Genomic DNA, 18,595 nt, shown 5'->3' with positions numbered 1-18,595 from the left:
AGATTTTCCTTGAACTCTGGTCTTTTTTGTTGCTTTGTTTTTCAGTCTGTTGGGTTTTGGCGCCGAACGGTGGCGACCGCCGTCGGAGGAAAGCTGCCGTGGCAGGACACCGTCAATGGAGACGTTTACAAAATGTGCCAGAAAGTCTCTGTGATGGAAATGACATAAAGCGGTGCAGTGCTCGTTACTAGCTCGTCTTCTTCCCTCTCCCGTGGTTTTGTTCTTCCTCGTCTCTCTCCTCTCTCGTCCTGTCGCTCTCTGCAGGTGTTTCTGCCCCTGGTGCTGCAGAGTCTGGATCTGAGACTGTAAACCACCTACTGCCCCAATGATCCTGCTCAACACCCACTGCTTCAATTATTATGCTTATCAACTATTATTATATTTAGTTTTATTAGTGCTATTGTTCACCCTATTATCCTAATTATTAGCTTTATTATTAGCCTCAGTATTGTTTCGCATCTCTACGTGGAGCCTGTACTGTGCTATGTCCTCCTTCCTCTCACGTCGTGTCACGTACCTCCTCTCCTCCTCCAGTCTGATCGGAGGCCTGAGACGTCTTTTCGTTCAGCTTTTATAAAGCGCTCGAAAACAAAGCGTGAACGGTTTCGCCATTTTTCAAGCGAACTTGAAAAGAGTGGATACGTTTTATGAAAACTTCAGGAGGCATTTCCTGAATGATACAAAGAAATGCCTGGTTTAGATTTCTAACAGAGCAGAAAACGTGTGTACTCGGCTGGAGAAAAAAAAAAAACGAAAACATATCGATCTCAGCAAATTGCCGCTTTATTGAAAAGATCCCCGCTGACGAATGACGCTGCTGCAGGCCGCCGTCAATACTGCGGACAGGAAACGGTAGACGACCTGCACAATGGGGCTTTTATTTACACCGGCAGGGTCCGGGGTTCAGTTCCCACAGCGAGCGTTGCCTCGGTATTCCTCTAGAGCGAAGAAACAAAAGAAAGCAAAAGCTTTGGTACGTGACAGTAAAAAGATCAATGAGCGGTTGCGTAGTTTTGAAACAAATTGATCATATAGGTGGAGAAGTGGATTAAACAGCAGCAGGTTTCCGAGTGGATCTGGTTTCTTCTGCTTTGAAAACTTGTCACTATTAGAATCCATTGACATGAATTCAAAGGGTCAGTCGACCCAAATTACATTAAATAAATTAAAACATAAATGAGGGGTAGTTTTGGTTGATGGACATTTCTGTCTGCCCCCGAATGGAGGTGAATAAAACAGAAAAATAACATTCCAGTGAAAACTGTTCGCACCGAGGTCTGTGGAAATCTCCGAGCCGGTTCTCTCAGAAACTGATCACAGAAAAGCCAACGCTATAGAAGAACAGCCACGGTGGTAAGTGAGAAAATATCTTTATGGAATTTGGTTGAACTGACCCTTTAGGGGAATTTAAGGGATTTAAAAAGGTAGAAAATGGACAAAACTGAAAACCACACACACCTGAAGCCTTGACAGAAATGCGTCGGGTCTTTAGACTTAAACACTCTGTCCACGGTGTCACGGTGTAAGTGATGGAGGTCAAAGGTTAATGGACAGTCTCCCCTTTCCCTCCCTCTCCACCCTCAACCCCCCCCTCTCTCTCTCCCTCTCCCCCCCCTCTCTCCCATCTCTCCCTCTCCCCCCAATCCCCCCTCTGTCCCCTCTGCCCCCCCCCTCTCTCCCCCATCTCTCCCCCCTCTCTCTCTCTCACCCCCCCTCCTCTCTCTCCCTCTCTCTCTCTCCCCTCTCCCCCCCCCTCTCTCCCTCTCTCTCCCCCACTCTCCCCCCCCTCTCTCTCTCTCCCCCCTCCCCCCCTCTCTCCCCCCTCTCTCCCCCCTCTCTCTCCCCTCTCTCTCTCCCCCCTCTGCCCCCCCTCTCTCCTCTCTCGTCCTGTCGCTCTCTGCAGGTGTTTCTGCCCCTGGTGCTGCAGAGTCTGGATCTGAGACTGTAAACCACCTACTGCCCCAATGATCCTGCTCAACACCCACTGCTTCAATTATTATGCTTATCAACTATTATTATATTTAGTTTTATTAGTGCTATTGTTCACCCTATTATCCTAATTATTAGCTTTATTATTAGCCTCAGTATTGTTTCGCATCTCTACGTGGAGCCTGTGCTGTGCTATGTCCTCCTTCCTCTCACGTCGTGTCACGTACCTCCTCTCCTCCTCCAGTCTGATCGGAGGCCTGAGACGTCTTTTCGTTCAGCTTTTATAAAGCGCTCGAAAACAAAGCGTGAACGGTTTCGCCATTTTTCAAGCGAACTTGAAAAGAGTGGATACGTTTTATGAAAACTTCAGGAGGCATTTCCTGAATGATACAAAGAAATGCCTGGTTTAGATTTCTAACAGAGCAGAAAACGTGTGTACTCGGCTGGAGAAAAAAAAAACAAAACGAAAACATATCGATCTCAGCAAATTGCCGTTTTATTGAAAAGATCCCCGCTGACGAATGACGCTGCTGCAGGCCGCCGTCAATACTGCGGACAGGAAGCGATGACGACCTGCACAATGGGGCTTTTATTTACACCGACAGGGTCCGGGGTTCAATTCCCACAGCGAGCGTTGCCTCGGTATTCCTCTAGAGCGAAGAAACAAAAGAAAGCAAAAGCTTTGGTACGTGACAGTAAAAAGATCAATGAGCGGTTGCGTAGTTTTGAAACAAATTGATCATATAGGTGGAGAAGTGGATTAAACAGCAGCAGGTTTCCGAGTGGATCTGGTTTCTTCTGCTTTGAAAACTTGTCACTATTAGAATCCATTGACATGAATTCAAAGGGTCAGTCGACCCAAATTACATCAAATAAATTAAAACATAAATGAGGGGTAGTTTTGGTTGATGGACATTTCTGTCTGCCCCTGAATGGAGGTGAATAAAACAGAAAAATAACATTCCAGTGAAAACTGTTCGCACCGAGGTCTGTGGAAATCTCCGAGCCGGTTCTCTCAGAAACTGATCACAGAAAAGCCAACGCTATAGAAGAACAGCCACGGTGGTAAATGAGAAAATATCTTTATGGAATTTGGTTGAACTGACCCTTTAGGGGAATTTAAGGGATTTAAAAAGGTAGAAAATGGACAAAACTGAAAACCACACACACCTGAAACCTTGACAGAAATGCGTCGGGTCTTTAGACTTAAACACTCTGTCCACGGTGTCACGGTGTAAGTGATGGAGGTCAAAGGTTAATGGACAGTCTCCCCTTTCCCTCCCTCTCCTTCTTTCTCTCTCCCCCCTCTCTCCCCCATCTCTCTCTCTCTCTCCCCCTCTCTCCCTCTCTCTCTCCCCCCTCTCTCCCTCTCTACCTCTCTCTCACCCCCTCCCTCTCCCCCCTCTCTCCCTCTCTCCCTCTCACCCCCCCCCCTCTCTCCCTCTCTCTCACCCCCTGGCTCTCCCCCCTCTCTCCCTCTCTCTCACCCCTCTGCCCCCCCCCCCTCCTCACCCCCGCTCTCCCCCCTCTCTCCCTCTCTCTCACCCCTCTGCCCCCCCCCCTCTCTCCCTCTCTATCCCCCCTCAGCCTTCCCCTCTCTCTCTCCCCCCTGGCTCTCACCCCTCTCTCCCTCTCACCCCCCCCCACCTCTCTCTCCCTCTCTCTCACCCCCTGGCTCTCCCCCATCTCTCCCTCTCTCTCTCCCCCCTCTGCCCCCCCCCTCTCTCTCGGCTGACTCAGCCTGTCAGAGGGCGGGTCCCCGCGGCCTGTCACTCAGCCCCGCTCGTGTCCTCTGATTGGTTTTCTATCCTGGGGAGGCGGGAGGCGCCGACGCAGCCACATGGAGGCTGCTGGGTGTCTCCGTGCCAGTCAGTCTGATCCATTCTCCGGTGGAGACGGCGGAGACTCTCCGGTCACTCTGAGGAAACTTGGCGCATCATCATCATCATCATCATCATCATCATCATCGCTGGAACGGGAAAACATTCGAACCGAACCGAGACAAACTTGCTCGGAATATCTTTTTTACTGTCACTTCAGTTGATGTTAATGCAGGTTTCACCGGAGCAACGGAGGAGAAACGACTGTCATTCTCTCGCTTGTGCGTAAAAGTCCTTCCTGATTGAATTGTGAATTAACCGGAGAGAAGAATCGGCCTCGTACCGTTGCTGATATTTCGGCTTCACGCAGTGGATGGACTTTAGCTCTTCTCGACTCATCAAAACGGATTTAGGACTTCATTTACAGAATTTTAAGCGAATCGTTTAAGAACGGAAAGATTATTTGCTTCCCCGCATCAGGAACTTTACTCTTTCGCGGACAGAAATCTTTATTTTTACGCATAAAATCCTTGAAATCCTCGGATCGCTGCAAGAGACAGATCCGCTCCGGTGGCTCTGGCGGACACTTTGCGGTCTTCTGCAACTCAAACGGGTTTGATGGAAACATGGCCAAAGCCGCGAACGGACCGGTTCCCCCGCACAGCCTCCTCCTCCACCTGCTCCCGCTGCTGCTTCATATCTCACCGGTGTGTCTGTCCGCGCTGCACCGGCGTCCAGCGCGCTACTTCGGCCAAATTGCCGAGAACTCTCCGGCTGGGACGCCGGTGGATGGGGTCAAGCTGCCGGTGGGAACAAGCGGCTGCCCCGGTGCGGACCTCAGTGCCGGCCTGAAGGGGGATTACGCGTCGGATTTCAGGCTCGTTCACCGCCGCGGACTCCGGGATCACCGGGGACATCTGGGTCTGGTCTCCGCCAAAGCGCTGGACCGGGAGTTTATAGCGATGTACGAGCTGAGGGTGCAGCTGCCGCCGCGCTGTCTGAGGAGACCGGCGGCCGTCCAGGTCGAAGTGTCGGACAGGAACGACAACACGCCCCGGTTCACCAGCGGGAACGTAACGGTTGAAGTGGACGAGCTGACGCCGCCCGGTACCGAGCTGGCCCGCTTTGACGCAAAGGACGGCGACGCGGAGAGGAACGGACGCGTCGCCTTTTACGCGTCACCTGAGTCTCACCTGCTCCACGTGGTTCCGCAGACCGGGCAGGTGAAGCTGGTCGGGTCCCTCCAGGGGGTCAGCCAGGTGAATCTTCGCCTTTATGCGAAGGACGGCGGAGACGTGGAGCTGATTGGTGAGCCGGTTTTCCTGCGCGTCACCGTCCACCGCTCCAGCAAAGCGCGGCGAAGGCCCCGGGCTCTTTCCGAAGAGCTGAGCTACACCGTCACCGTCCCGGACCACGTCAGGGTCGGGGACCTGGTGTTCACGGTGCCGGACCAGAGGTTCGAGCAGCGGTGGTTCGAGGTGATATCCGAGGCAGACTCGCCGGTCCAGATCGAGCGGGACTCGGGGCGTCTGTACCTGGCGCGCGGCCTGCGGGAGCCCGCCGAGGTGGCGGTGAAGATCCAGAACCTCCGAGGTAAGAAAGCTTTTTGTCCTTCCGTGCGTAAAAACGCAAGACCCGCGGGGTCCCGATGGGGGTTTGAGAGCCCGGTGCCGCTGCTGCCTCGTGTGACCATGTTGTTGGATTTACTGATGAGTCTGGAAAAACTGGCCGCGTTTATGGGTCGATAGCTGCTCACTTTGCTACTCTCCGCTCATCCACAGCGACGTGATCGAGATCAGGTTCGATCCCGGTCACGCAGGTAGGCCGGTCATCTGCCTGCGTTTGAGTTCGGTTTGGGAACTGGTCGCTTTGTTTACGCTGAAACCGGAAAAAGAATCGTTTACATCCTAAACTCCTCGGATGGTTGTAAAGGTTCGATTCCAGAGACAGACTTTAAAGCTGCGGTCGGTGCGTGACCACAGTAAGATGGAAGCAAAGACAAACGGTGCAGCCAAACCAGAGGAAACCCGGCCTCACGGGTTCTGTCGTGGCCTTCCGCTATGGCCTGAACCAGGAGCTGACAAGTGGTTGGGTCAAAGGTCAAGTGCAGTGCTTGGTTTGCAGTGAAAAGACCACGACGTACAGAAAGAGCGGAGTGGCCCTTTAACACCGATGAGTTTTTCTCAGAGCTGCAGCAGAGATTTTGCAGAACTTTCCTTTAACGAATGATGGGTGTTCATTCATTGAGGCGTGTGTGTGTGTGTGTGTGTGTGTGTGTGTGTGTGTGTTCGTGTGTGTGTTTGTGTTTGTGTGTGTGTGTGTGTGTGTGTGTGTGTGTGTGTGTGTTGGTTTGTGTGTGTGAGAGAGAGAGAGAGGGGGGGATGCTGGCAACACACCCAGCAGGTCGTTACAGGACAAACAGAATTGACAGTGTTTAGTGTGTGAGGTGAACGGAGTAAACACACCCCAACTCACTCCACACGCAGGTTTTACTTTCAAAGTAGCGTTAACAAACACAGACTTGTCTGATGTTTGAAGCCGGCATGCGTCCTCGACCCCCCCCCCCCCCCCGCAACAGGAATAAAAAGCATTTGACCAAAGTGCAGTGTTTGTTTTGCTCTGCTAAACTCGGCCGCTGTAACGCTGCCATTTGCCGTTGAGGTTAAAGAGGTTGTCTCAGCGAGTCCGCTTACCCACACAACAAAACAGGCGTCTTGTCCAACACGATCCAGATGATCGTTCGGTTCTTTGCACCGATGCTGTCTTTTCTCCCAAGAGCAAATCTCAGCAACCAGCCCTCTGATCCATGAAAAAGCCCGTTCTTCAAACCTTCTCGTCAGACGCTTGTTCGGAGGAAGCTCTGCCTGACAGACGAAATTCAGGGCAGACAGAGTCTCCGTCATCTTCTTGGCTCACTCTCAGCCAGCTACTTCAGGTTTACCTTCCAAAATATCTGTCATTTTTCATGGATAAAGAATACTAACTGACCAAAAGTAAGCGGACGCCCAAACATTGCAGTCTTAAGAGAGAGGTGATCTTGTGATTGCGACACCATGGACATTAGTGTGTTGCCCCAGCAGCCTCTGCTCTTCTGGTTTCAGTCTTTCCACCAGAGGTTTGAACCCGGCTGCAGGGGTTCTGCTCCCATTCGGGCACCAGAGCGTTAGTGAGGTCCAGCACGGCCGCTGGTGATGAGATCTGGCGCACGGTCGCTGTGTTCCAGTTCATCCCAGAGGTGTTGGATGGGGTGGAGTCCGGGGCTCTGTGCAGACCAGTCAAGTTCTCCTACATCAAATTGGGAAAAACAATTTCATGAAACGCACAAAAACAAACTGTTCGCGCCACGTTCAAAGAACGCTATCGTCTGAAATATCGCAAGCCCCCTGGTTCACTGGAACTAAGGGGCCTGGACCGAAACAGAAAAACAGAACCAGAGTAAAAGTACAGTCGAGTCCACATACTTCCAGCCATACAGTGTAATTGCAGGTTTTGATAGAAACCACTTCAGAAAAATGTTGTGTTTCTCTAGAAAAGCACATTTTTGGCTGCTTATTACTGATTGTTTCCAATACCTGAGCAAACTCATCTAAACCCTTGTTTGATTAAGAACCTGCCCACCCAAAAAACAACACATTACCAGACTGTGCCACTGCTGATCTGTTTGACAGGATGAAACAATGTCCAGATGCCGTCGTGAATCAACCCCCCCCCCCCCCCCCCCAAAAGTAAATGTTTAACTAAGGGCCTAAACTACCCACATCTGGACAGCAGTGGTGGTGGCTCGGTGTTCTGGTCAGATCTGGCTAATCAGTCCGTCCAAACTGCATCTCCGCTGTTTATTTGTAGAAATTAGTTGTGTTTGCTCACCTGGAGCTCTCCCAGGTCCGAACGCACGGCTGAAGCAGAGCCAGAGCCTGCGACAGGAAGCTTTGTTTGTGTTGAAGCAGTCTGCAGAGCTCAGGTCGGCCCTGGTTTGTGGCTTTGGAGGGAGAATGTGTGTGTGCGCGTGCGTTTTTGGCCGACACGGCGCTGAGCGTGCTGTAAACTGGCGGGCTGATTGAGGCGGCCTGTCTTTCGTCCGCGGTCTTTGTGATTTTCATCTGTGGGAACGAGGTCCGGACAGCGGCGGTCGCGGTGTCTGATGGATGCAGCACGTTGGCCTCTGATTGGTCATCTGGCTCTGCAGATTCTCTCTCTGTAGCTTAAACTGCCTGTGGTCTGAGCAGTAAGTAACATCAGTTCATCCTCACTCTGCTTTCATCAGATCTTCCTCTGCAGGCTTCAGTTAAGCTTCACCCTCTAAACATCCACCTTTTTCTCTGTGATTAATATTCAAACTGTTCTTCTTCCTGGCTTTTCTCTGCTGCTGTAGCCTTCACTGCTACTGTGCTTGGGGAAGTGGAATTTGTAGTCACGGTGTCGTTGCTGTAGTTGTAGACCCGGGCCTGGGTTGGACCTCAAGGTCACAAAAATCCGGACTCGAGACTTGAACCTAATGGAATTAATTATGGAAGGACACAGTACCAGCACCACAGGTTCTAAATATGGGCCGATTAAAACATTTTACCTTCACAGATCTGTTCCTCTTCTGCATTTTAGAAAATTTAGAAAAGTTTTCAGGTTCCATTGGATATAAAATATGGGCAAAATGAAACATCTTTATTCATCCAAGGTCTTTAAATCACAAAAGAAAGAAAAGACCTGACCTTGCTTGGACCACAGTATCACTTTTGATAATCTAATGAGATAAAATATTCATAAAAAATGCGTTTATAAACAAGCGTTAACATTTGTAAATGTGTTCACTCGTTCTCCGTAACACACCTCAGAGCTAGAGTTGCCGACAGACAAATGATAAAAATCTCTTCCAATCACGTCCATTTCCAAGTCGCGCTCCCTTTGATATCTCCAGTCGGGTTAGACGGTTGTGGACAATTTTGCAATGGATTTTCAGGATTTCCGCATAAATGTGATGAACGACGTCGATATTTTGGATATTTAATTGACTTGCTCAGCCAAAAGTGGAGGTTCCCTTCTGGTTAGACAGTCTATCACAGCATACTTTGATATTGCGAGATTACGCGTAGAACATTTTCTCCACATCGCCCATCACCGTTGACAACGTAGAGGAGGAGGATTAAATCCGTTGTGTTGTTGAATAGATCTGATAGGACCATAGGTCTACTCTGCTCCCGAGCTGCCAAAAACTGCACATGATACTCAGGCACTGAGCAGTCGTCGGTCTAAGAGAACTCCCAGCACACACTCCTATACACACCTCACCTCCTGTATGTAATAAATAGTGCACACCAGAGCCTCCACTACACGCAGACATCTACATCTTCTAAACACACACACACACACACACCAGTCTCTCTCTCTCTCTCGCTGGCAGGTCGTCCATCACTGCAGATGGCAGCGACTCGACTGAGTCTGTTTTACCCTTGACATTCAACAAATGCACAGGAAACACATAAACACACACACATACATGTGTGTGTTTCTGTGTGGAGGCCATGGCCTCCTCCCGTGTTTGGGACACTGGTCCCCTCTTCTCATGTCAGCCGTGCGTGTGCTCGGATTGATTGATTTGAAGCATAAAACCGATGAGCGGCTTGAAAACAGTTCTTAAATGCAGCACAGTAGATGGAAAGAAAAAATTCCGACAGGCTGACAGAGCTAAGTGTCGTGAAGCATCTAAGTCGGTCTGTGATGAAGGTGAGCTTGGGTGAACGAGGTGCTGCATTTGTAACGGTTTTTAAAGAAAAGCAGAGAATGGTCGTGTTCAGATGCGGGTCACTGTTAGAAAGGTTTGACCGAAGCAATAACAAAACACTCCACCTCCGAGTATCTTTAACGTCACACCTTACACACCCTGATTTTCTGTTTTACGCCTCCAAAACCCCCGTGTTTCCTCCTCAAAAGTGAGCTGCAAAAGGACAGAAATTTGGGGATTTGGTGGCGCAGTATTAAAAGCAGGGAGGTCACAAACCGGCTCGAGGGATTTGACAAGAAGGGAGTCCATGCAAGAGGAGTAATTTATTAATGCAGGGTGGATGTCAGCTGTCCACGAGGCGATGGAGACACTGCGAGCTCTTACAAGTCTGTGAGGCCCAGGTGAACGACATCAGCTGAGGAGCCTCGCATGTCAACCGATTTCCCCCTGAAGTCGGCCTGGGGGGCCTCCGGGACAGTGGCAGGGAGCTCGCCGGTAGCCAGAATCCTTTCCACCCACATAAAAGGCCAAAAAGTGAAAAAACAAACTCATCCACAGTAATGTTAATATGGGCCTATCGCGTGTCTTTCAATTTTCAATTTTCTTTTTTTTCCGGATGTGTAAGAAGTGGATCTAATTGTTGGAGGACCATTTCTCATGCATCCATTTCTCTTTAGCTTTAATCCTTTGCCTTTTGCTGGTGATTTCTTGTGTTTGAATGGGACACAATCTCTGACCTACTTCACAGGTTTGCGATGTTGCGACGTGGAAATCGCTGGGGCTGGAATTCCAATAGCCGGGTCAGATTTGGATCTGGTTCCAGGTTGATAAAGTACCCGGATTCGCTAAGATCCAAGGTTCAGGAACCTCTTATCTAATCCGTTATCTCCCCGCTGCTCATGTTGATGAGCCAAGACCAGTGTTTGCAACGTTTAAGTAGGCAGTCTTCTCCATTTGAGCTCGATTCAGTAAATTGACAAACGTCTCTGGTGGTAGATATAAATAGCTGTGGTATTTCCACATGTGAATCGCCCACAAGCCAAAGATGAAACTTGTCTGTCGTCCAGGTTTTTGGCTGGTGAGTATGCTCTCCGGAAGCTGGCGTCTGTACTCAGCACGGATTATGCGTTAGAGCAGGACGTACCAGTCCGCAGCTCCTCTCGGTTGCCAGCGTTTTTGTGGCTCAACAAGAAAAACAGCGAGTCTGCTCCGGTGAAACAATGTAGTCGATGGCATCAGATCAGCCTCAGGACTGGGAATCTCCCAGTTAAACCTTCGCGAATCTCCAATAAATATTTGAGGCTCATCAGCTCGCCGGCTCAGTGCGTCAGACGCGTTCAATGGACATTTCACATCGGAGCCGATGAAAAGCTACCAGAGCCCCGGTGAACTGCGCCGACCGAACATGACACACGGCACGCGTGAAACGAGCAACGCGGCCTGAGAAACTCGTGACTGCGACTCCGAGAAACGTCAGACAGCACGGAGAGGTTATTCTTTACTGTCTCATTAACTGTAATAAATGTGTTTATTTGCATATTTAAATGAGAAAATTGTTCCTGTTGGCTGCAATTAATGCAGCTGCCTGCTCACCGACGGGCCTGTTCCCTCATTAAACTGCAGCCTCACCGCTAACTGTTATTAATTGTTGTTGTCAAAGTGTGTGCGTTGGTGTGGATGCGAACACACAGACGCACGCTGCTACACAATATTACACAAACACTGTCCTGGTCCGTCAGGCCTTCTTACAGATTTTTGTGTGCTTGGCGTCCCTGAGGTGAGACACACGCAGACAAACACACACACACAGTTTCTCTTGTTTATTCTATTGTCTTTATTTCTGGAGTTAGCCTGAGGGCTGAAGAAACCTGCCACGGCACCACCACGTGTTTGTGTGTGTGCGCGTGTGTTAATGTGTGTGTAACACAAACACTGTAGGACTGTGTGTCCTCGAGGCTGCTGAGCCTCACACTGATTGTGTCTCTATGTGAATGTTTATTTGTTGGTCTTTCACTGTTCTGTCTCTCTCCCTCTCTTTTGCTCTCTCGCTCTGTGCGTGTGTGTGTGTGTGTGTGTGTGTGTGTGTGTGTGTGTGTGTGTGTGTGTGTGCGTGTGTGTGTGTGCGTGTGCGTGTGTATGGAAAGCGCTGCAGGATAGATTGTTGTGACCACACGCTGAAGTTCCCCAGAATGACCTTATTAAAAATGCAGCAAATCAGCATCACACACATAAATAATGGTCCATATTCATCAAATGTAGCGTTTAACAGCATTGACTCACACAAACACTGCATTTTTAAAACCAGCCTTCAGCTGATGAACCAAGGGGTCACACTTAGTTACAAACTTCTTAGTTACTGCGGCTCTCTTACACCTACGTCTTTATTTCACTGGCAGCATCGTTGTGTTACACAGAAGACTGAAGTAAACCTGTTTGCTTTCATACTCTCTGTTGGCAGAAGGGGAAGTGATGCCTCTCATCTCTGGGGACACCGCTCTCTTCCCAGGGGTTCGCAGATGTGAGTTCTGCAGCCCCACCCTCGTGGTGCTCAGCCCATGGCTTCAGTGGCCACTGGGTAAAACACAATTAGGATCAGTCCTGGTCTGTTACGGCTTAAAACAGTTCAATCACCGGTGTGTGGACTATCCTGTCCCCTTTGTAACTTGTAACCTTTTCATAGTCTGTTCGTAGCGAACTTTGCAGCCTCTAGGGGCGCTAGCTGGCCGGTAGACCGCGTGTCCTCTTTGTCTGTCCTCGGTGCCCCTCTACCTTCCCAGCACTCTGTCCCCCTCTGTTTCCGTCCTAATAGCTTATTGACAGCCGATCAGCTGTAGCCTCAGGCGAGACCGCTCCCCACTCACCAAGTAGGACAAGGTCATCCCATCGAGACCGCAACGATCGGCGTGCAGCGACACACAGCACTTGACAAGCTGCGTGCAGACGGCATGGAGCTATTTATTCGTTTAATGCTCATTTTCGGCCAATTTGAAAGTAAAAGTTTGAACGGAAATGTCTTGAGACTCGTGTGTTCCTTCGACAACGTTTAAACGAAAAGCAGGTCCTAATTTTGCACTGGTGAAACAATGGTTATGTAACACAGATGTTTGAGAAACCTGACTGTTTAAACCAACTTTAGCTTTCCTGGGTCAGTCCAGAAAAACCCCCACCATCGCCTCTACCGCTCAGTTTGGGGTTTTGAGGGGAGGCTCATACTGAAAGTATTTAAAAAGGTTGAAATGTTAAAAATGGCCAGGTTAGTATCCCGTGAAGATTAGCATGCAGTTTGTAGATTACAGCAGTGGAGTTTGGGGCGGATCCAGGAGTCAGGGATCAAACCTGTGAGCTTTGGAACGTTATACGGAGAGATGGACAGAAGCTAGACAGTGAGATGCCGCGGCCTGTTTAAAGCAACCTGGAAGCACCGGATCCCACTTGACATAAAGCATTCCCGAGCCCCGAGCCCTCACTCAAACCTGGACCTGATTCTAACCTGAACCCTAAAACCAGGTCTGAACCCTCAAACAGCCCTTAGAAGCTGTGAGGACCAGACTAAGTGTCCTCGCGCAAACGGTTTGAAACTTAAACTGGTCCTCACAATGTTTGCCACAAGTGTACACACACACACACACACACACACACACACACACACACACACACACACACACACACACACACACACACAGATGCACCCCACAGAGTTCCCAATTGGAAACACACCTGGTTAACTGCTCCTGTCAACCACACATACAGTACAAACACACACACAGCTCCCCCCACAGTGCTCTACACACAAACACACACACACAAACACACTTCTTACCTGCTGTGTGCTGATGAAGCTTTTTCTCTGTTTCACACACAGTTTTACAACGTTTCACTATGATTTTATCCATATGAAGTGTATCATAACATCACACACACTAACCCGAGCAACAAACACACATTCACAGGCCACAAGCTTCATCTCCACTTTGCTCTACTCAGGGTATCACAGGAATCATGCGTGTGTGTGTGTGTGTGTGTGTGTGTGTGTGTGTGTGTGTGTGTGTGTGTGTGTGTGTGTGTGTGTGATGGCGTAGTGACGACCACACACACGCCTTTTCCATCCCTCTCTCTGTTTTCCAGCTGCCCCCTCTCTCTTTCCGGCTCTTTTTCTGACCTTTAACCTCTCCACCTCCGACCCTGATCACGCGAGCTCCACTAGGCCCCTGCGTCGAGGCAGTGGAGGGTGCAGATGCAGAGGGCGTCCGGCCCAAGAGTTGAGCCCGGTTCTACTTTTGCTGAGGTACAGCAACGTCGTCCAGCAGCGCACTGCATGTACGTGGCGATTTTAAATACGTGCCATCACCCGTTCCTGGGAGATTCTTTTATAAAGTGAAAGAAGGGATCTGACTGTTTACCCGGTCGCACCTTGCATCTTCTTAACGCCGAGTCAAAAACAACGGCATGGCTTATTCTTGTGCTTCCTGATGAAACAAATCTGCAAGAAATATTCAGAATTGGCTTGTTTTTGTTATGATTGTGGCCAAATTCCGAAAAACTGCAATCCTCAAATAACGGCGTGCGTTCGTATCCTAAAACCTCAAGGGGCAGGTCGCCCGTTCCGTCTTACATACCTCCAGTCCGCGTTGACTCAGACAGAGAAATGTAAGTGTATTGGGCCCCGAATTCCACCGTAAGCTCTCTGGTTTCACTGTGGACAGATAGAGCCACGTTGGACAGGAAGTTAAATAAAATAAAAACAGAAAATAGAAACAAGTTTTGTCCAGTGAAGGTGTTGGAGACGGGACAGCTCGTTATGAGGACAGTAACAGTAGAGGTCGGTCAGAACGGTGCTGGTGTCTTCGGGGTTTTATAACAACAGTCTCACTGGAAATTCTTAGATTTCTGTACTTTCTGAGCAGCACTACTGTTTTTTACCGTCCAGAAATGTTGTCACGGAGCCGATTCAGATGTTAAAACGAAAGCCCTCGGTGACAGTGACAGCGCTGGTTCAGTCGGAGCTTCAGTGTGTGAACGTGATCATTATATAACCGAACTGAGCAGAGACGTCTTTTCTCTCTGGTTGAGTCGAGCTGCTCTTCTCACTGTCCTGCACCCCCCCCCCCCGTCTCTGCGTCTCTTTCGGGGTGAGGGATGGAGGGATGAACGGAGGGGAAGAGAAGAATCTGCAGTCACACTCAGACACACTCAGACTTTACTTCTTCTCCAGTGACTGAACAACAATGATGCCCCCCCCCAGCATGACCACCACACACACACACACACACACACACACCCAGTCAACTATGAACAGACACAGATACACATACAAACAAAAGCCCACAAACATAGAAATAAACAACGAACCTCAGCTGTGTGCACGTGTTTGTTAACATGTATATGTGAGATGTTGCACATCTGTTTTCTGAATGTTAGCCCCCTGCCGCCAATACAAACACACACACACACACAGCCTCGGGGCCGTTACACATCACTGTGTCTATTCATGTGTGTTGACGTGTCCTCGCTAATTGTCTCCCATCACACTTTGCTGCTGTTGTTCTCTTACAGCTGAGGGGGGATGGATGGAGAGATGGATGGGGCTGCTTGTGTGGCTGTAGACTCGTAGGGGCCGGACGTACTCAAGCTGGGCAGGCACACTACGGATTAAGCCCGATTTTTCACCCTGAATTGATCCCACATCGTTTTAGAATCGGGCCGAATTTCTGCCAGATCAGATGTTGTCGGATGTGTAGCACGAAGGGGGGGGGCTACGACACCTGATTAATATCCTGACAGATCAACGATCTGACCTTCGGATGATCGGTTGATCTGGCAGGTCAGAAAGTCCGGTCAGCTGTCTGTAGGTTGAACAGTTAAGAAATCTGATTTCCCACATGGCTGCTGTCAGGAGATCTGTTACAAACCGAAGCGAGCTTGTTTTGATACGATTTTGCCTGTGGTGGCTAAAACTCTTTCCCCGTGTTGCAGTGGTTTTTATCAACGGGAGAAACCAATTGTACATCTGGCCGAGGGTCAGGGGGAGGTTGCATTGTGCTGGAGAAAGCGAAGGGAATACTGATGACGTGTAACGAATATTTTGGCAAAGCAACTTCACATTCATATATATTCTATGACTAAATTCATAGTCGTATTTTTAGAAAAGGCTCTCTCACTGTCTCTTTGGTCGTAGATGGGGGTTTTCATTTTAAAAGTTTGGCACGATGACACAACTTTCGGTTCAGACCAAAGACGAGCAGTAGACTTTTATTAAGTGGCGCCGAGAGCAGCGACGTGTCGGTTGTATCCAGCAGCAGTGACTGACCTTCACTGATCCCTGCAGCGTGGAGAATGACGTTTAAAAACTTAAAAACGTCCCCCGAGTGTCGGCCTGTCCGACAGGCTCCACCGCGACAACCCTCTGTTCGCCTTCCTCTCCCTCGAGCTTTGATTCCTCCTCTCCCCTTGCGGACGCCCCCGGGGACATCTTCTCTCCGTCGGGTAAAGCGATGCTCTTCGCTCTCTCTTCCTTCGCTTCACGTCAAGGTCGCCGCACCGATTAAAAAATTATACTCTCCGCTCCGCGGCTTATCTGCTCTAAATTTGTCTCTTCGGGGGGGATCACGGCCAGGAGTCTGGAGGGAAATGGCGATCCCTGTCCTCCAAAGTTCCCCTCCCCTCCACCACCATTTCCCTGGGCAACAGAGACTTTAGGGCAGTAGTGTAGAGAACTAGAGACGAGAGCAAAGTCCTTTGACAGTTTATCCGAACTGCGTCTCAGTGGTCAAGAGCGTTAAACATCACTGGGAGGTGCCAAACGGTCTGAAGACTGACATTGTGCTGAAAGAGGCAGGAGGCAACAGGAGGGTTTTGATGCAGCGCTGCTGTCGGTCTGGACATTTACCCCCACTTCAGCGCACGTTAACTGGCTTTGCGTCTGGCTTCATATCTGCAGGGCCACAATGGAACCTTTTGTTCCATTGTGGTCAATGATATAAGTCTCTCTTTTTGATTGGCTGGTAGCTGCTCCATAATTTACAGGTGAAACTAACCTGACCACGGATTGAACAGACTACAGACGAAATGTAAACACGGGGGAGGATTTAAAGCGGCTGCACTTTGTTCCTTTGGTAGGAAGCCGTGGCGTAAGAACCGTGATGCACTTTCGAGTTCTCAGTATTCTTGACACAGGCGAGGTTATACAACACGACACCCAAACAGCCGTACAGGCAGTGGCTGTCTGATTGGCCACATTTAGAGGCGGAGAGAAACACCTGCCACCATGGAGAGGTGGTGAGACGCGGTGCGTTGTACTTCCAGTCACCCTCATTCACGGTGCTGCATTCGCCTCACGTACGATCAGCGACAGAAACGAGAGTTTGAGGAAGGCGTTTAGGCCCTGCCTACTTCCACGCCGTCACACCTGGCCAGTCACGTGACACATTCACAATGCCGTCTGACGCAGCCGACCCCAGATCCACCAACATAAAGGTCGTTTCAGATGTTCCAAGCTCCGAGTGTCCGGTACTTTGGCAAACATCCGGAAAAAACTGCATGCCTGCTAACTGTAGCATTAAATGCTGAAATTAGTCTGTGTGCTGACGCTAATGCTGGAAAAACAGGATTTTTCAGCATCAATTATACGTTTAAAAAAAGCTGAAGGTCATTTAGTCAGGTTGTCCTTTTCCATGAGATGAGCTCTGTAAATTTTTTAACCTTCAATTTTGGTCTTTCAAGATGGAAACTGTGTCAGATTCACAAACTCTCTCTGGTCTTTGTGTTTACAGCTGAAAAGCTCCCTCTGCTCCCGTCGGTCAACGTCACTGACCTCATTGCAGAAGTTGTCAAGTTTGGGGAACCCCCCCCCCCCCACGTTTCTTCGGGACGTTGCGAGGCGTCCCAGATGCAGCGCCGGTTGTTTTCCGCTGTGACGCAGGAGAGTTCAAGGTTTCGAGGAATTTATTATCGTAAGCATTAAGATGCCGTCCGTGTATTTCCACGTGGTGAAAACGCTGTGCCCTGGCTGCTCTCCAGTCTAATCGACTGGCCGCTCCAATCCACCGGTGCTGCGATCAATTGAAGTGCGTGATTGGACTCTATAAACAAGTACTAGGTACAAGTATTTGGCCTCGAAGAATACGGTAGCTCCTGGTAATAAGCAGGAGCAGATTGTGCTCTGAAACCATGGAATTTCTAATTTTCTTCTCCTCTTTGAGTCCGTCCGGTAGGCGGCTACACATGCGTGTTGTTAGTCCCGCAGTGGAGGCCTGAGGCGGGTGTCTACACATCAGCAACACAGATGATGGAAATACCATTTATGTTAAAAAAACCCCAACATGTGAATCAAATCAATTATTACCGATCGAATGAAACAGTTATTTATCCATTTATATAAGAATTCACTCAATATCTTCCCCCTCCAGAGGTTGAGCTACGGAGATCTTATGAAATGTTGTAATATGTATGTGTGCATATGTGTGTACATATACAGTATGTGCTGGTATGTACTGTATGAGTATATGCATGATACATGCCATTTGACCTTTTTCCCTCATTTACTTCTTTTGCTTCTTCCCTTATTTTTTGACCCTCACAAAAGGCAAAATCACCAAAACACTAGTCACAAAGAAAGAAAGAAAGAAGTACATAAAAAAAAACCGAGCACAAGAGCAGGCATCCAGAAGAGAGCAGCTCGCAGCACGTCGCCAGACATCAGCGCCGTCTTGCTCTTGTTGAGAATCAAACGAGCGAGTGTTGTGCCCAATGTTCATTTTTACTTACGCTCCACTTCCCTCAGATCGGTCGCTTGCGGTCGGTTTTCACGCTGATATTGTGCAGTGGGATACTGGCGTTACTCTAAATACACTTCCAGGAAACAAGACTCCACCTTCAGACCGGTGAAAGCTGCGGCGGCGTAGCCTTACGACCACCGGAACGATCCTGCTCTCCAGGTGACTGACCGACGGTGATCTCGGTAACCCCCCCCTGACCTTTTGTCCTGCACCACCCTCAGGAAAAACGTCCTAAGCAAAAATCACAAAAGGAGAAATATTCGAACGTGCCGGGACCTTTACTTTACCGCAACGCGCTCAGAGTTCTGCTTTAATTTGAGGTTTACGCTAGTGTTAAGAAAGTAAGAGTCTCGGCT

General features: G+C 49.4%; 1 protein-coding gene and 1 long non-coding RNA gene across 2 annotated transcripts in view; one reads left to right on the top strand and one right to left on the bottom strand.

Annotated features, from left to right (window-relative positions):
• Positions 1-763: 763 nt before the first annotated feature.
• Positions 764-1,540, bottom strand: LOC120784823. Its single transcript, XR_005706502.1, has 2 exons — positions 1,459-1,540; positions 764-938 (listed from the first exon to the last, which is right to left on the bottom strand). It is a non-coding gene; the product is annotated as an uncharacterized LOC120784823 (long non-coding RNA).
• A 2,253-nt stretch (positions 1,541-3,793) lies between these two features.
• Positions 3,794-18,595, top strand: part of si:dkey-22o22.2 (neural-cadherin) — a 132,471-nt gene continuing 117,669 nt past the window's right edge. Inside the window, exon 1 of the mRNA XM_040116799.1 lies at positions 3,794-5,342. Within this exon, the coding sequence (XP_039972733.1) occupies positions 4,376-5,342 (967 nt within the window). The 5' untranslated portion in view covers positions 3,794-4,375. The remainder of the gene's footprint in view (positions 5,343-18,595) is intronic.

Source organism: Xiphias gladius, chromosome 22 (genome assembly GCF_016859285.1).
Source record: "Xiphias gladius isolate SHS-SW01 ecotype Sanya breed wild chromosome 22, ASM1685928v1, whole genome shotgun sequence".
NCBI lineage: Eukaryota > Metazoa > Chordata > Actinopteri > Istiophoriformes > Xiphiidae > Xiphias > Xiphias gladius.
This window is presented reverse-complemented; position numbering and strand designations above follow the sequence as displayed.